The sequence below is a fragment of the Panthera leo genome, chromosome D3 (assembly GCF_018350215.1).
Source record: "Panthera leo isolate Ple1 chromosome D3, P.leo_Ple1_pat1.1, whole genome shotgun sequence".
In the NCBI taxonomy this organism is placed as follows: Eukaryota; Metazoa; Chordata; class Mammalia; order Carnivora; family Felidae; genus Panthera; species Panthera leo.
In genome coordinates this window covers 41,789,111-41,805,465 of record NC_056690.1, presented here as the reverse complement: position 1 = coordinate 41,805,465, position 16,355 = coordinate 41,789,111, and the positions used below count along the sequence as shown (strand labels likewise).

At 36.2% G+C, this 16,355-nt stretch overlaps 1 protein-coding gene across 1 annotated transcript in view; it reads right to left on the bottom strand.

Moving 5' to 3' along the window:
• Positions 1-700: 700 nt before the first annotated feature.
• The window catches only part of METTL4 (methyltransferase 4, N6-adenosine), a 249,810-nt gene continuing 234,155 nt past the window's right edge, over positions 701-16,355 (bottom strand). Inside the window, exon 9 of the mRNA XM_042911363.1 lies at positions 701-1,150. Within this exon, the coding sequence (XP_042767297.1) occupies positions 1,077-1,150 (74 nt within the window). The 3' untranslated portion in view covers positions 701-1,076. The remainder of the gene's footprint in view (positions 1,151-16,355) is intronic.

The window sequence follows — 16,355 nt, the reverse complement described above, 5'->3', positions numbered from 1 at the left end:
GTGTATCACTCAGAGAGAAGCTTGCCATAGTCCATACTCCCAGCTCTAGATGCCTAGTTCAGAAATTTTGCCTGGGAGAAGAAACAAGCTATAAAACATATGCCTTCTAATCTTTTCCCATAGGAGCTGACTTTATTTTCAATAGAACATGGAGAAGTTCAAGCCTTAGGAAGCTCTTGGGAACAATGGGGACTGTGATAAAAGGCAACTGGGAGTAGATTCTATGAAATATTTAAAGAAGAATTAACAAACAATTCCAGAAGAACAGAAGAGAAGGAAACACATCTCAACTCATTTCATGAGGCCAGTATTGCCCTGATATCAAAACTAAAGGCATCTCAAGAAAACTATGAATATAGATGCAAAAATTCTTAGTAAAATACTAGCAAAATCCAACAACCTATAAAAAGAATTGTATCTTTACAAAGATATATCCCAAGGATAAAAGGCTAGTTTAACCTCTGAAAATAAACTAATGTATATCAGTAGAATAAAAAATGAGATACAGTAAAATCATTTGAAAAAAATTCAACATCTTTTCATGATATAAACATTCAACAAAAAGAAGGACTAGAAGAGAAAGAACTTCCTCAGCCAGATAAAAGGCATCTATTAAAAATGCGCAGTTAACATTGTGAAAGGCTGGATGCTTTCCCCCTAATACCAGGAACAAGACAGGGACACTTCAATTCATTATTGTACTAAAAGTTCTAGCCAAGACAATTAGAGAGGCAAAATGAGAGAATGGCTGGCTTCTCAAGACATGAGTGAATCAATGTTAGCGTCAATGAACATTCATAATAAGTGGCTGGCTCCCTGAGGAAACAATCACTTTTGGGCTAAAATTCCACTTCATAGCATAAATGTCCCTAATTAACCCCATCCCATCATGATCACTCACCTACTTTGCATTCCAGTCATCAATACTTCATCCATTCAACAAATATTGATCTATATCGTAACTTAATAGCTTTTTTCCCAAGTTGTTTTCTTCCATTCGTTACATTTCTACTTGACAAAAACTATTACCTACTTTTTTCATAGGCACACAGTTGAATAAATGAATTAAAGTTTTATTACCTTGGCTCCCCCATTTTGTACATTCTTGCCTTCACAAGAATCTTCCTAGATTGGCACAGCTTCATTTTCTCTACAAATGAAAAGTAAGCACTCTCTCCATCACTAAAGTATTTCTTTCTTCTGTAAAAAGTAGCATCTCAGAATTTGCATTCAACCAGAAGTACATACATTTAATGATTTCCACATTCACAATTATGCTTCATCAGTCTCTAATAAAAGTGACTTTATGCTTAGAATTGAGCCTGTCATTCAAAAATATTTATTGAATGAATGCTATATGTAGAATTCTATGTAGAATTCAACCCCTTTAAGAAGTAAATACAGTAAAATAACATAATATAAACCAGTATTATATTATATTATATTATATTATATTATATTATATTATATATAATGTAATATAAAATAATGGACTTGGTAGACTAACAGGGAGCTAATCTGGGTTGCAGTTACAGAGTTGTGATATGATTTGGGCCAACTCATCTTCAATTTCCTTTGCCAAAAAGGGATGCCTATCTCAGGATGGCAAAGAAGCTTCATCTCAAGTACCAAATCCAGTTGTTTGGCAATGATGCCTTGAATCCTGGGGGGGAATTGTGAAGCTCAGTACCGACCCAGTGAAAAGAGCATTATGATCGACTCATGATGCCTGTCATAGTCATAAGTGAGAGAAGTTGAAGAAGAGTATATTAACAGTTTGTCATCTCCAAATATTTAAATGTAAAGACCCCCAAAATTTTTAATAAAACATGATCTGATTTTTCATCTTCTGCACTCTCATGTGTGACTATATTATCAATGATAAAACAATGAGTATTTACTTTCCGAAATTTTAACTTGTCATGAATTTTTTTATAGGATACAATACTTCTTATAAATGACTAATAACATCCTGCATATTGTTTTTAAGACACAGTCAGTATTTAAAGTATCACATGAATTTAATTGCCCAGGTAAATAGAAAATTAGGGCACAGGTTGTTAAGAAGTGTCAAATGACGATCCCAGTAGATATGAACGCTCATTGTCTGAATTCAAATTATCACTTTATGTCTTATCTTAAAACATTAAATTTCCCTATTTCTTCTGAGTTTCCTAGGATAAAATTTTATTTGTGATTCGCTCTTAATAGACCACAATTTGCTATTAATATCAACAGTAACTATTTTATGCCTAGCTTTTTTATACCAATCCTTGACAAATGTGATCCACCTAGAATTGTGAGCCAGCTGATTTCTAATACATTGCTCTCTTAGATGAAGCAATAGCAATACTGTTTGGGTTCCACTTATTGACAAAGACATCAATAATTTCTCATTTTCCCAAGTAAAATCATATTTATTTTTTTAATTTATTCACTTATTTTTTCTAGAAATCCAAACACTATTAATGTTACATTATTGCTCTTTTTCCTCTCAAGGGGGTCTTTTAAAAATGGTATCATTAGGGGCCCTGGGTGGATCAGTTGGTTAAGCATCGGACTTTGGCTCAGGTCATGATCTCCCAGTTTGCAGGTGGGTTTGAGCCCCACGTTGGGCTCTGCACTAACAGCTCAGAGCCTGGAGCTTACTTTGGATTCTGTGTCTCCCTCTCTCTCTCTTTCTGCTCTTCCCTTGCTTGTTCTCTCTCTCTCTCTCTCTCTCTCTCTCTCTCTCTCTCTCTCAAAAATAAATAAATAAACTCAAAAATAAAATAAAATAAAACAAAACAAAATAAAATAAAATATAAAAATGGGATCAGTACATTTTCCTTTAAAAATTTTTTTTACACATTTTAATTTCAGCGTAGTTAACATACAGTGTTAGATTAGTTTAAGGTGTACAATATAGTGATTCAACAATTCTGTACGTTATTCAGTGCTCATCACAAGTGCACTCCTTAAATCCCCATCACCAATTTTACCCATGTTCCCACCGACCTCCCCTCTGGTAACCATCAATTTGTTTGCTATAGCTAAGATTCCATTTCTTAGTTTTCTCTCTCTCTCTCTCTCTCGGTCTCTCTCTCCCTCTCTTTTCCTTTGCTCATCTGTTTTCTTTCTTAAATTCCACATATAAGTAAAATCATGGTATTTGTCTTTCTATGATTGTCTTGTTTCACTTAGTATTATACTTTCTTGATCCATTCACATCATTGTAATTTTCCTTTTTTTAATTTTTTTTTTATTTGAGAGAGAGAGAGAGAGAGCACGTATGTGCACAAGCAGAGGGTAGGGGCAGAGGGAAAGAAAGAAAATCTTAAACAGGCTTCTTGCTCAGCACAAAGCCCAACACAGGGCTCGATCCCACGACCCTTGGATCTTGACCTGGACCAAAATCAAGAGTCAGATGCTCAACCAACTGAGCTACCCAGGTGCCCATCATTTTCCATTTTTTAATGAGAAAATATATCTATATGCATTTTTCCAATGATGGCTGAGTTATTTACTGACATATACATAAAAAGTTTTCACTTAAAATTATTCTTGTTTATTTTACATAAAGATTCAGTAAGTACATTTATCTGGCAAAATTCTGGATTCTGGCATATCAAAAGTTCTCCATTTTTAGTTTATATTTCCCCAGTTGTCCTCCCATTTTCATTTCCTTGGCTCTCCCACACGTGGTTTATAAATATATAATTTACATGCCATTCACTGCAACTCTGGTAAAGATGACTATGAGTAGAGATTTTATTTTGCTCACCTCACCAAAAAAAGTCGTAACTCAGAAATAAACTTCTTGCAACCCTACTAATAATCCTAAGAATCTAATAAGGCTATGCAGATTTATTTCTAATTTGGTACAGATTAAAAACTATTTAAAAATTATAATAAAGAATATTAAAACTATTTGTTATGACTATAATTCTCAATGACAACAAAAATTTTTGCTGTGAAAGTATAAAGTAAAATGTCCTTTACTATATTATATTTAAGCTCAAAGAGCTTAAGATTCATTTTGTAACCCTTTAGTTCCCCAGTTGGTACTAATTTTGCAACAGCATAGGAGGTAAATAAGGTGATTTATTAATGTGGTCCTTTATCCTGTATTTTTATACACTCAGTCGACTGAGGTTCCAACTTGTGATCTCAGCTCAGGTCATGATCTCACAGATCGTGAAATGGAGCCCTGACTTGGGATCTGTGCTGTTTGGGATTCTTTCTCTGCCCCTCCCCTACTCTCTCTCTCTTTCTCTTTCTCTCTCAAAATAAATAAATAAACTTAAAAAGGAAATTATGCAGTGTTTTTGGATCATTTCAAAAGGGGAGTGTCATGTTCAAGCTTGTATTTTAACAGTGTTCAGGTTGGTTTAAGTGACAGAAAAGGGGAGACATAGAGAAAAGAAAAAGAGACATTAGAGAACTACTGTAATGATCTATATGAGAATTAAACAAGTTCTAAACTGGCAGTGGAACAAATATGGTCATATTCAAGAGGTATCAAGGAGGCAGAATCTATAAGAAGTGAAGGGAAGTGAGAGGAAGCATAATTACTATAGAGTAATTACCAGTTTCTGGACTTGATGGCTGAGTAGACGATAATTGTTCCAGTTATCAGGGTAGGGAATATATGGGGAAAATAAAATCGGGTTTAGCAGATGATATTCAATTTTTTTGTACATTGAATTTGAGATATCCAAAGTGAGATATTAAGTAGGCAGTTTAAGATAAGATTCAGAAGAGACTACCCAGCTAGAGACAGATATGTAGTTGTCTGAAAGCAAAGAAGAATAATCTGCTTGATATATCTCTGTGAACCCAGAGCCTAGAATAGTGCATAGAAAATAGTGATTTTCAATAAAAATTCACATATTTGTGAATGTTGTTATTATATATAGTTTAAAAACTTTGGTTTTCCGTCAAAACTCTTGCCAAATGAGACACAGGTACCTGAGATAAAGGTATTTTTAGTCATGGAGACCTAATTTCTTCAGTTATAAAAATAAAAATTATAACAATTTCACCAGATTGTGGTATGACTTAATAAAAAGCACATGTGAAAATACTCTGTAAATCCATAAAATACTATAAAGGTATAAAGTGGTAACATAATATTTTTAAAAATAGATATTTCAAATATCACCATTTGTTTTCAATGTAAAGTCCCTGAAACACCAATTCTAATTTGGATTATAGAATTCTACAGAGCAGAGAACAAAAATATGGACCACTCAATGAACTAGAAGTAGCTCCATTTACCATTAGGTACTCCCCAAATGTGTTCCACAGACTCTCTCCATACGTGATAATTCTTTGGTGTCAGGATATTCACCACACCTCAAATTCACCACAACCAAAATAAATATATTAGCCCTACCCAAAATATGTCTTCTTCTTCTTGCCCACATATTCTCAGTCACCAAGTCTTGCTTCTCCTACCTCCCACTGCCCACTCTTCTCTATACCCACCATTACTGCATTTGCCTATGTCATGCTCATCCCCTATTCACACTAATCCAGCAGCTACCTGTCAGATCTCACAGATTCCATTCCTTACCCCTCAAACCATCCTCATAGCCACCAGAGTTAGCCTTCTCAAATACATTTCTAATCATTTTACACTCCTCCTTAAAACCTTTGAAAGATCTCCACCACTTATGATGTAATATCTGAAAGCTTAGCATATGAAGTATTAATCTGCCCCATACTTTTCAGCTCTTGCTACTTCTTTCCTCTTGTGACTCTACTCACCCTATGCAATAGTCACCATGAAACAATTTGCATTACTCAAACATGAAGGAATATATTCACTTCTTCATGGTTTTTCTATTTCTTCTACTTGAAGCTCCCTAAGTCATGTTTTTCTCTTGCAAATCTACTACTGATCTTATAAGGGCCAAATCAAGCACTACTACTCTATGAAGTCTTCCTTGTCTCCTATAGTTCATATTGGTGTGTCTACCTTCTGCACTGCTGTAATACTTTATTTATATATATCTTATAGTACTTACTGTAGAGAGCCTATCAAACCACAATAGTATGTCTGTTCTCAGTGGATCCATAAACTTCTTTGGCAGAGATTGTATCTATACTAGTCAACCTTCTTGACGGAAACCTAACTCAAATGGACTTTGGCCAAAAAAGACTTGGTATTAACATACAAAACTCCAAAGCTCAGGGACAACTATCTCCAGGAAATCAAATGATACTGACTGAGGTCTTGCTCTTTTTTTGTTCCACTTTGACACTATGTTTGCCTTTGTGTATTAGCCATGTCCATTTTCAACTATAGATGGGCTTCCTCCTTACAGTTGGAAAAGAAAATGGCCAACAGCAGTTCAGATTTCTACAATCCAAGTTAACCAACCCCGTGGAAACACAACTACTCTTTTTCAATGTCTGTCCCAGGAAAACAGTCTGATGTGGCAGATTTTAGGACATGTGCTCACCACTGGGCCAGTCACTATGTCCAGTGCAATAGAGCACAGTGCTTACATTCCCTTGTGTGCTCTCCCATGGCTGTGTTCTTAAATGCACATCCACCATTTTGCTTATACTTCCCCTCATGAGAAAGAATTTATTCCCTTCCTCTTGTATGTGAGTTGGACTTATTTACTCATTTTTTAAATTTTTTTAACGTTTATTCATATTTTGAGAGATAGAGTGTGAGTGGGGGAGGGGCAGAGAGAGAGGGAGACAGAATCCAAAAAAGGCTCCAGGCTCTGAACTGACAGCACAGAGCCTGACGTGGGGCTCAAACTCACAGACCATGAGATCATGACCTGAGCTGAAGTCGGGTGCTTAACTGACTGAGCCACCCAAGCGCCCCCTTATTAACTCACTTCTAATCAACAGAACATAGCAGAAGTGATGGCATTTCAAGTTATAAAAAAAACTGTGGCTTCTGTCTTGGGTGTGCTCTCTCCTTCTCTCAGATCACACTGCCATGTTGCAAGAACACTCAGGCTTAGGGTGGTCAGACAAAATACAGAATTTCCAGTTAATTTTTAATTTCAGATAAACAACAAATAATTTTTAGTATATGTGTATACCAAATATATTTTTAAAAATCTACATGGTGTAAAGAGAGCCAAGACTAACAATTTTACTTAATGATGTTATTTCCTACATTGATTCTGTGCACTTTGGGAAATTTTTTTCTTCCTTTATCTTTATCTTTTCCCACTAAGAGCTATAAAACTGTTTTACAATGATCTCCTCTGGCCTTAAAAAAATGCCACATTATTAAATTCAGAAACATATTCTCCTAAAGAAGGGTTTTTTGAGACATGCAGATAAAAGATAAAAAGGTCTGTGTGTGTGTGTGTGTGTGTGTGTCCCTGAGCAAAATTATAGGCCAAAGAGGAATGAAGCATATGCATTCTCTGTGACTAATTAGGAAGCTTGCTGCTGTAAGTGGTACTAATGTAATGACCCCATCCTCTGTCCACTCATTACTGTAGGATACAGGCAAACTTTGAAAAGTTTTCTCGCTCACAGAGCCCTTATTGTTACAAATTGTAAGATAATTAGTGAAAAGTCAAGTCAGATGGCCTGGCTGGACTGGGTTGGACTGGATGGGCTGAACTGGACTAAATTTTAATAACATCAAAATGACAGTATTTTCTGCTTTTGATTTTTCTAGGAGAGAGAAATAATATTCTTAAGTCAAAATTCATAAGATGGATCATTTAATAATTAAAGTACTGGTTGAAAGAAATTAACTAAATGGACCATCCACTTCCCCAGCACTCCCCAACTCACACACAATACAAACACACCTTCACAGTGACATTCCTCCAATTTTTAAATCTCAGGCTCTAAAAGAGGTACAAAAAAGGGTCGCACAGACACCACACCTTAGAAGCCTATACATCAAGACACAAATATTCCCAATTAAAGGCACAGTGAGGTAAATGTCAATTTATGATAACAAAAGTGGAAGTTTGTATTCATTTGTAGGCATTAGAAATATTTTCATAGTAGCTATGGCACTTGAGAAAATTTTAAATGATATCAACAGAGACTGGAAGAGAGTATTCCAAACACAGAGAAAAGCACACACAAAGACAATGAAGAAAAGATTGGTGTGTTCAGAAAAGTACAGGGAATCCATTTTGGCTGGGGCATAAAGAATAAGTAAGGGTGAGTTGGGTTAGAAAGGTTATTGTCAGATTTATTTAGTGGTGAACTATGAATTCCCAGTGAGTTGTCTATGTTTAATCTCATAAACCACAGGAAGCTATTGCCTATATCTAAGCTAGGCAGTGAGATAAAATGTGTTTCAGAAATTTAGTTTTTATTCTGAAGACAAAAACAAACATTCCAGACCTTCAGGCCACTATTTTGTTTCTCTAGTGAGAACTCCAGGAGTTATTTTAGTGTTTACACAGAGAATCTGTTTTGAAAGTACATTTGCATACACTCTCCCATTCAGTCCACACAGAAACTCTGTAGCAGGTATTATCCCCACTCTACCTCTTACTAGATATATGAGCTTGGGTAAGAACTTAAGCTCAGCTTCCTCACCTGACATATGGTAATCATAGTAGAACTTACTTCATGTGCTTTGAAGTTCAAATGACACAATGCATGTTGAAGTGCCTGGCCCTATATTTTAGCGTGTAAGCTTTTAGTAAGTATTATAGCTTGATGATGATCATGATGATGATTTTAAACAAGGAAAATGAGGCTGAGTGAAGTTAAGTGGTTTACCCAAAGTAACTGAGTTAGGAAGTGGCAGAGTTAAATTTGACCAAAAGCCACTGGCATGATCTTTCTAAGATGCAAAGCAGACCATGCTACCAGTGAATGATTAGGTAAGTAAGAGGTCCAAAGATGGAGACTTATTACATAAAATGTAATCATGTAATCATGTAGAATTCTACAAACCAATTACACTGATGTTACAGATTTTTTTTCTCATATAGATAGTCAAAATATAGTATTACATTTTTTATAGTTAGAAGTTTATGCTAAGATCTTTTGAGGTCAGTGGGGGGAAGGATGTAAAATGAAGGCTCTCTGGACAGTGAAGAGTGTATTATTAACCTTTTCTTATTACTATGTTCACCTATGTATATTTTTAATGTATCCATATTGAACGCATTTTGTTCTAGGTGTGGAGGGAAGAGAAGAGAGGCAAACAAATCACAAGAGACTCTTAATGATAGAGAACAAAATATGGGTTGATGGAAGGAAGTGGGTGGCAGATGGGCTAGAATGGGTGATTGGTACAAAGGAGGACACTTGGTGTGTTGAGCACTGGGTGTTGTATGTAAGTGATGAATCACTGAATTCTATTCCCGAAGCCAATATTGCACTGTATGTTAATTAACTAAAATTTAAATTAAACAAAGATTTAAAAAATAAATTAATATAAATAAAAATAATAAAATAAAATACATGTCTTAATCTTCTACCCCTTCCACCTCCAAAAAGCCTTGCTCTCCACAGTACAGCCATCATGGTTCCTGACACACACATACACACATCTTCCCTTCCTAAGGTAACATATCTTGCCAAAAATCCTGTGAGGAGCAGCCCTTGGCAGAAGACATGACCTGCCTTTTAGCTAATCATGTTACTGTCTGTTATTTGTTGAAAAGGGCTAATTTTAATAATGGAAAAGTTTAATACTCCATGGGTTTTTGGTGTGAACTATACAGAATGGCCACAAAAAAAAATTAATTTCCTGCTCTTCCTTGTCCTCTGTGTCATAACCATGGGTCTAATGTTCCTCCTCCACACCTAAAAGACATTGAGCTTTGTCTTATAACTTTTTAAAAATTGTGATAAAATACATATAAAATTTATCATCTTAGCCATTCTTAACCATACAAGTCAGTAGCATTAAGTATTTTCACACTGTTGTGCAACCATCACTACCATCCATCTCCAGAACAATTTTCATCTTGGAAAACTGAAACTCTATCCACTTTAAACAATAACCTCTAAATCCCCTCTTCCTTCTGGCTCCTAGCAATCACCATTCTACTTTCTATCTATATGAATTTGACTACTCTAAGTGTGGGGGATAAGCTTAGGAACCCCCGGGGCTTACACCAATGGGTTAACAAGGCATAAAGAAATACAAAGCCATAAAATGCTCACACCTGTGTTTGGGTAAACCAGATTGGCACCCGAATAATAAGGGGTGCAAAGGCACCCTGAGAATAGGGAGGCGTAAAGGTGCCAGGACTAAGAAGGTGCAAACGCATCCCAAAATAGAGAGGGGATGCAGAGCCCCCAGAATAAAGAGGAAGAGACAAAGGCCTAAAATAGAAATGGTGCAAAGGTGCCCAATACATAGGTATATGAAATAAACAAGATTCGATGTTCAGGGTGGAAGCACCCCCAATTTAGTACTATAGCAGAAAAGCTGCTTTCACGGAGAATAGGGCCAGGTTAGGTAAATTGGTGAACTGGGTTATGGACCACTGCACTGCAGGCAAAGCAGCCCAGAGCAGAGATGGTTAACAAAAGAAAAGGTGACTTATTAACCCTAAGGTTATTCCCCCTATGTGTCTCATCTCCTAGGTTAGCAAAGATAAACAGACACAGCACCTCCTGTCTGCAGTTAACAACTCTCTAACTATCTGCCGAGCACCAGGATTTTGTTTTATATTGACCCAAACCCCAAACACTGTATATCTTCAAACCCCCCCTTCCTTCATGTCCCAAATTAATGTTCACAATTATGTCCCAAATTAATGTCTTTTTGTGCACACCCATCATGTTTGTAAGCTTTCTGATCTGAATAAATATGGGGCAAGGACCCTTATCCGGATTTCTTGTCTTTTCCCAGACATTAGCCTCTCTTGCTTTAATCCTGTGTCTGCTCTTTTGCTGGCCAAAAGAGAACTTTAGACCTAGAGTCTACGACATCTAAGTACTTCATATAAGTGAAATTATTACTGTATGTGTCCTTTTGTGACTGGCTTAATTCACTTAATATAAGGCCTTCAAGGTTTATGCAGGTTGTAACATGTGTCAGAATTTCCTTCCTTTTTAAGGTAAATACTATTCCATTGTATGTATTATCACAATTTGGTTATTCATTCATCCAAAGAGGTGCACTTAATTTGCTTCCACATTTTGCTTATTACAAATAATGCTGCTATGAACATGGATGTACAAATAATCAGTTTGTGTCCCTGCTTTTAATTCCTTTGAGTGTGTACCAATTGGCGGAATTTCTAGATCATGCATCATTTGTCAAAAAGACTGTCCTTTCCCCATTGAAGAGTTTTGTCAGCCCTGTCAAAAATCATTTGACCATATATACAAGGTTTTGTTTCTGGGCTCGCTATTTTATTTCATTGGTCCATATGCCTATCGGTATGCTAGGACCTTAGTGTTTTGATTACTGTAGATTTGTAAGTTTTGAAATCTAGAAATGTGAGATCTCCAACTTTTTTCTTTTTCAAAATTGTTTTGGTTAGTCAGTGTCCCTTGAGATTCCATATGGACTTTATGATAAGATTTTTCTATTTCTGCAAAAAAACATTGCTAGGATTTTAATAGGGACTACACTGAATCTGTAGATCATTGTGGGTAGTATTGACATCTTAAATATTAAGTCTTTCAATCCATGAACACAGGATGTCTATTTTTTTATTTCTTCCTTAATTTCTGTAATGACTTCCTTTTATTTTTCCTTATAATGCCCTTTACTAGATCTTGCATTTTCCCTTGGTGTTCTTTTCAGGCCCTCTTGACTATTACTTAGTTTGATACTGTTTGATATACAAAATTTCAGCAATTTGAGGTCTTTAGCATATAAAGAGTAATATATTATGGTAGATCCTAGGTAGTCTGGAGTAGTTGAAGACATCATGAATTTAACTGCCTAAATTGGTAAAATAATGCTTATGTGAAGATGGAAGAAAAAAATAAATCTAAGACCCCTAAAAGAGCAAACATCAAGTCCTCCTAACCTATCCCTTTGGCCAATGACTCTCACTGCTCATTATGGAATATGAGTTGTTATGGAGATGACAGAGGGGATAAGTGGGAAGACATGAGATAAGATAGAACAGCCATAAATATAGTAACATAAAATATTCTGAGAATTTCCTTAGGTTCAAATTTTGATATAGCCTATATCCACAATATCACTACCCTTCCAAAAGTTTTCAGTAAAATGCCCTGACATTCCACATGCCCTAATGTTCTCTCTCCTCTATCCCCTAATAAGTCATGAACACAGGAGTGAGCATTCGGTGACAGATTTTAAAAGTTATTGGAAACTGAGCCAGTATAGCATAGGCCATGAATGCATGAGAATATCTGGTTCCCTGTGGATATCCTAGCGAAAAAAGCTCTGTTTTAATGAGGACTATCTTTTTTTTTAATGTTTATTTATCATTTTGAGAGAGAGAGAGAGCACAAGCAGGGAAGGGGCAGAGAGAGGGAGACACAGAATCTGAAGCAGGCTCCAGGCTCTGAGTTGTCAACACAGAGCCCAACGTGGGGCTCAAACCCACGGACTTCAAGATCATGACCTGAGCCGCAGTTGGACACCCAACTGACTGAGCCACCCAGGTGCCCCTAATGAGGACAATCTTAATTGATCTGACTCTTGAATTCTGGAATTGCAATTTGAAATTACCGAAATACTCAGGCATTTAGAAGCAGTGAGTAAAACAGAGAAGATGCATTGAAAGGGGCTTTGCATTAAAACAAATTAAAACTAAGTTGAGTTACAGAGTAGCAGAAACTAGGAGTAATCAGAGCCACTAGGGAGAAGAGAAGATACAAAATAGAGTGAGGAAGTCAATTAAGAGAAGGAAGAGAAGCAATAAGACATCCACAGAATTGCAGAGACCTTGATTGTAACTGGGCGCATTAATGGCAATATCCAAGTGACCATCCTAGATTTCCTACTGTTTGAGTCTATAAACACCTCCAGAATCCAGGTCCAGTCTCTATCTGGTCCAGCTGTACCTTGGTATCTTCTTTTCCAGAGGACTGCCTCTATGGTAAGAATCCCCCTTTTTTTTCCCCATTCCAATAAAACCCTTCTTATACTTGAGATAACTTGAATGATTTTCTATTCCATGCACCCTAAGTATATTAAGTTAAATATCCATATAAAAAATGAAAAAACAAATAAACCAGAAAGGAAATATAAAATAAAGTAAGAAGATGGAAGACAAAATCACTAGTGGGTTAGAATTCCTGGCTCTTTTTCTCCTTTCTGTACCTGGGTTATTACCCACCCCCCCCCCCCCCCCCCCCCCCCGACAAGGATTCAGCCCTACCCTCTGTGTTGCTGACTGGTCAGCCCAGTGGTGCCATCCCAGAGCTCTACCGTATATTCCAGATCCTATAGCTAATTTCCTGTTTGACAATTCCACTTAGATATTCTCCAAGTGCCTCAAATTCAACCTCCCCAAAAATCCCAAAATAAGTTTCTCCTCTAGTATTTCTCATGGCAATGAATGGCACCACCACCCTTACAGTTTCTCAAACTGGGGGGACAGAAGAGGTGGTGAAAAGTTTGGTATTAGCCTTGACACAGTTTTCTCTACCCTCCCATATCCAATCAGTCATTAAGTCCTGAGGATTCTACTTTTTGGTATCTTTAGAATCATTCCAATTTGTTCATCATGATTGTCACTCCATCATTCTCTCCTACTGAAATGTGCCAACCTCTAAATTCACCAAAGGGATCACTCAAAAGCAGATCCAGTCATACCACTCAACAACTTCAAATGGCTCTTGAGAATCTTCTGAACAAAGCAAGCCGCCTTATAGGATATACCCTGTTGTGACCATTTCTGTCTCTAGCTCCTTCTCTCTCAATTCCCATACTCCCATCAGCCTTTGTGTTTCACCCATACTCAACTACTTACATGTCCTAGAATGGGTCGTGTTCTCTCTCAACTCTTGGCAATTGGACATGTTATTTTCTGTCTGAAACACCCAGCTCTGTCTCCATCTCCTAACAGATAAGTCCTACTTATCTTTCAGCACTCAAGATTATATCTAGGGTAGGAACCCCTAGTGTGGTTTCATTACTGCTTTGCCAATTTACTTACATGCCACTCCTACACTGAAGTGCAAGCTCCTTGAGCATTGATGTCTTTGCCATTTTATCCCCAGGTTTAGCCCAGTACTTGGCACATTGTGGGAACTCAGTACATGTTTGTTAAATGAACTCAGTATTTCTTTTACTGCAAGTTGGGCTTTCAGATTGAATTTTAAAAGAAAACCCAGTTACATGCAGCTTACAAAAGAATGGAAATAAAAGAGTGGCACAGTTATGAAATGAAGTAGAATTCAAGATGAAATCATTCGACAAGGCAGAGGGTCACCTTGTGTGACTAAATGTTACCCTGCTATCCTCCCCCTACAGGTTTCTTCCCATCCCCTCACCTCTCTTGGCAATCCTAACTGTAGTGCCATCATGTCTCCTGGTGTGTTTACCCACTACTTTGTGAGTTATTCAAAAGGTGTGACCACATCTTATCTTTTATTTTTTTATGTTTTATTTATTGATTCTGAGAGAGAGAGAGTGAGCAGGGAAAGGCAGAGAGAGAAAGAGAGAGAGAAAATCCCAAGCAGCCTCCGTGCTGTCAGCACAGAGCCTGATGTGGGGCTCGAAGTCACGAACCATGAGATTATGACCCAAGCCAAAATCCAGAGTCCGATGCTTAACCAACTGAGCCACCCAGATGCCCCATGTCTTATCTTTTTATATCCAGCTCTTGATAAATGTTGAATTAATGATACAAAGTCACAAATGTTTTGCACTAAATAACATGACATCAAAGTATATAAAGTAAAAACTTATAAATGAAAGTAGAAATGACAGTTATGCAATCATGAGGTATTTTAACACACCACTATCAATCTATGACAAATCAATTCAATAAAAAAATAAATAAAGGCATAGAAGAATTGAACCATATAACAAGGTTACATTAAGTATGCTGAACTCTGTAACCTCAGAAATAGAAAATGTTTCTATAAATCAAATGTTTACAAAAATAAATCATCACTAGGCCAAAAGGAAAACTTCAATTTATTCCACAAAGCACAAATGATATAGAACAAGTTCCTGAAGGAAATACAAAAATAAAAAAGGAATAAAAGGAAAAGAGAAAGAGCAGAAATTTTAAAATATCCAACCATTTGGAATATAAATCATAGTTTCCTGAATGATTAAAATGCAGTGCTAGAAAGAACACTTAAATTTAAAGACAATGGAAAATGAAATTTATCCACATAAAAGCGAGTGGATAAATAAGGGTAAAATTTTAAACTTATATAAATATAAAACCACAACAAACAAAATTATAAGGCAAACAATAAGCTCTTTAAAAATATTTGCCAGAAAAATAAAAAAAAAATAACATCCTTAAAAACAAAGAGCCTTACAAATCAGTGAGAGAAATACTAGTATTACAATTTTAATAGCAAATGATATTAATTTACTGATTAAATTGAAAGGAGCTATTAAATATATAAATAGTTTTAACCTCATTAAGAAACAACTGCAATTTAAAACAAAAAATCATTTTTGCCTATAAAATTAGCAAAATATTTCTATTTTTTTATGACTTTGTTTCTTAAATGCCTGTTTCCAGCATTGATAAGGTACAGTGAAAGAGATACTCTAAACATTAAGTTTAAGGCAATGTCAACGTGTTCAATGTTTATGGGAGAACAACTTGGAAATCTTCAATGATGGTCTTACAAGTTGACATTATTTGAAGAAATAATTTGCTTTCCAGCCATCCAACTCAAGAAAATAATCTTAATATTTATGTATAAAAATATTATTTCATAGTTTTATCTATAAGAGAGAAGAATGAGTACCCCTTAAATGTCTAGCAGTAGGGAAATGGTAAACTGTAGTGTATATATTAATGCAATATTCTGAAGCCATCACAATTATGTTTACAAAATTTTTGATGACATAAAAATATTTCTAATTGTTTCAGGTTGCTACATAACAAACCACCCTAAAATTCAATGCCTTAAAACAACAGTATATATTTTTCACAGTTCTGTAGGTTAAACATGGCTAACATCCTGGGGCAGCTAGAAAAGCCAAAGTGACTTTCCTCATATCCCAAACCCTTCATTCTCCTCCATGTGAACCAATCCATAAGGTTTCTTAGACTTCCTCAGAGAACGGACACTGGAATCCAAGAAGAAATGCTCCAAGCAGCAAAAGTGGAAGCTAAGATCTCCTAAAGCCTAGCTCTGAAAGTTACACATTATCATATCTGCTGCATTTTATTGGTCAAAACAATTCCCAGCATCAATCAGGCTCTGTGCTGACAGCTCAGAATGTGGAGCCTGCTTCTGATTCTATGTCTCTGTCTCTCTCTGCCCCTCCC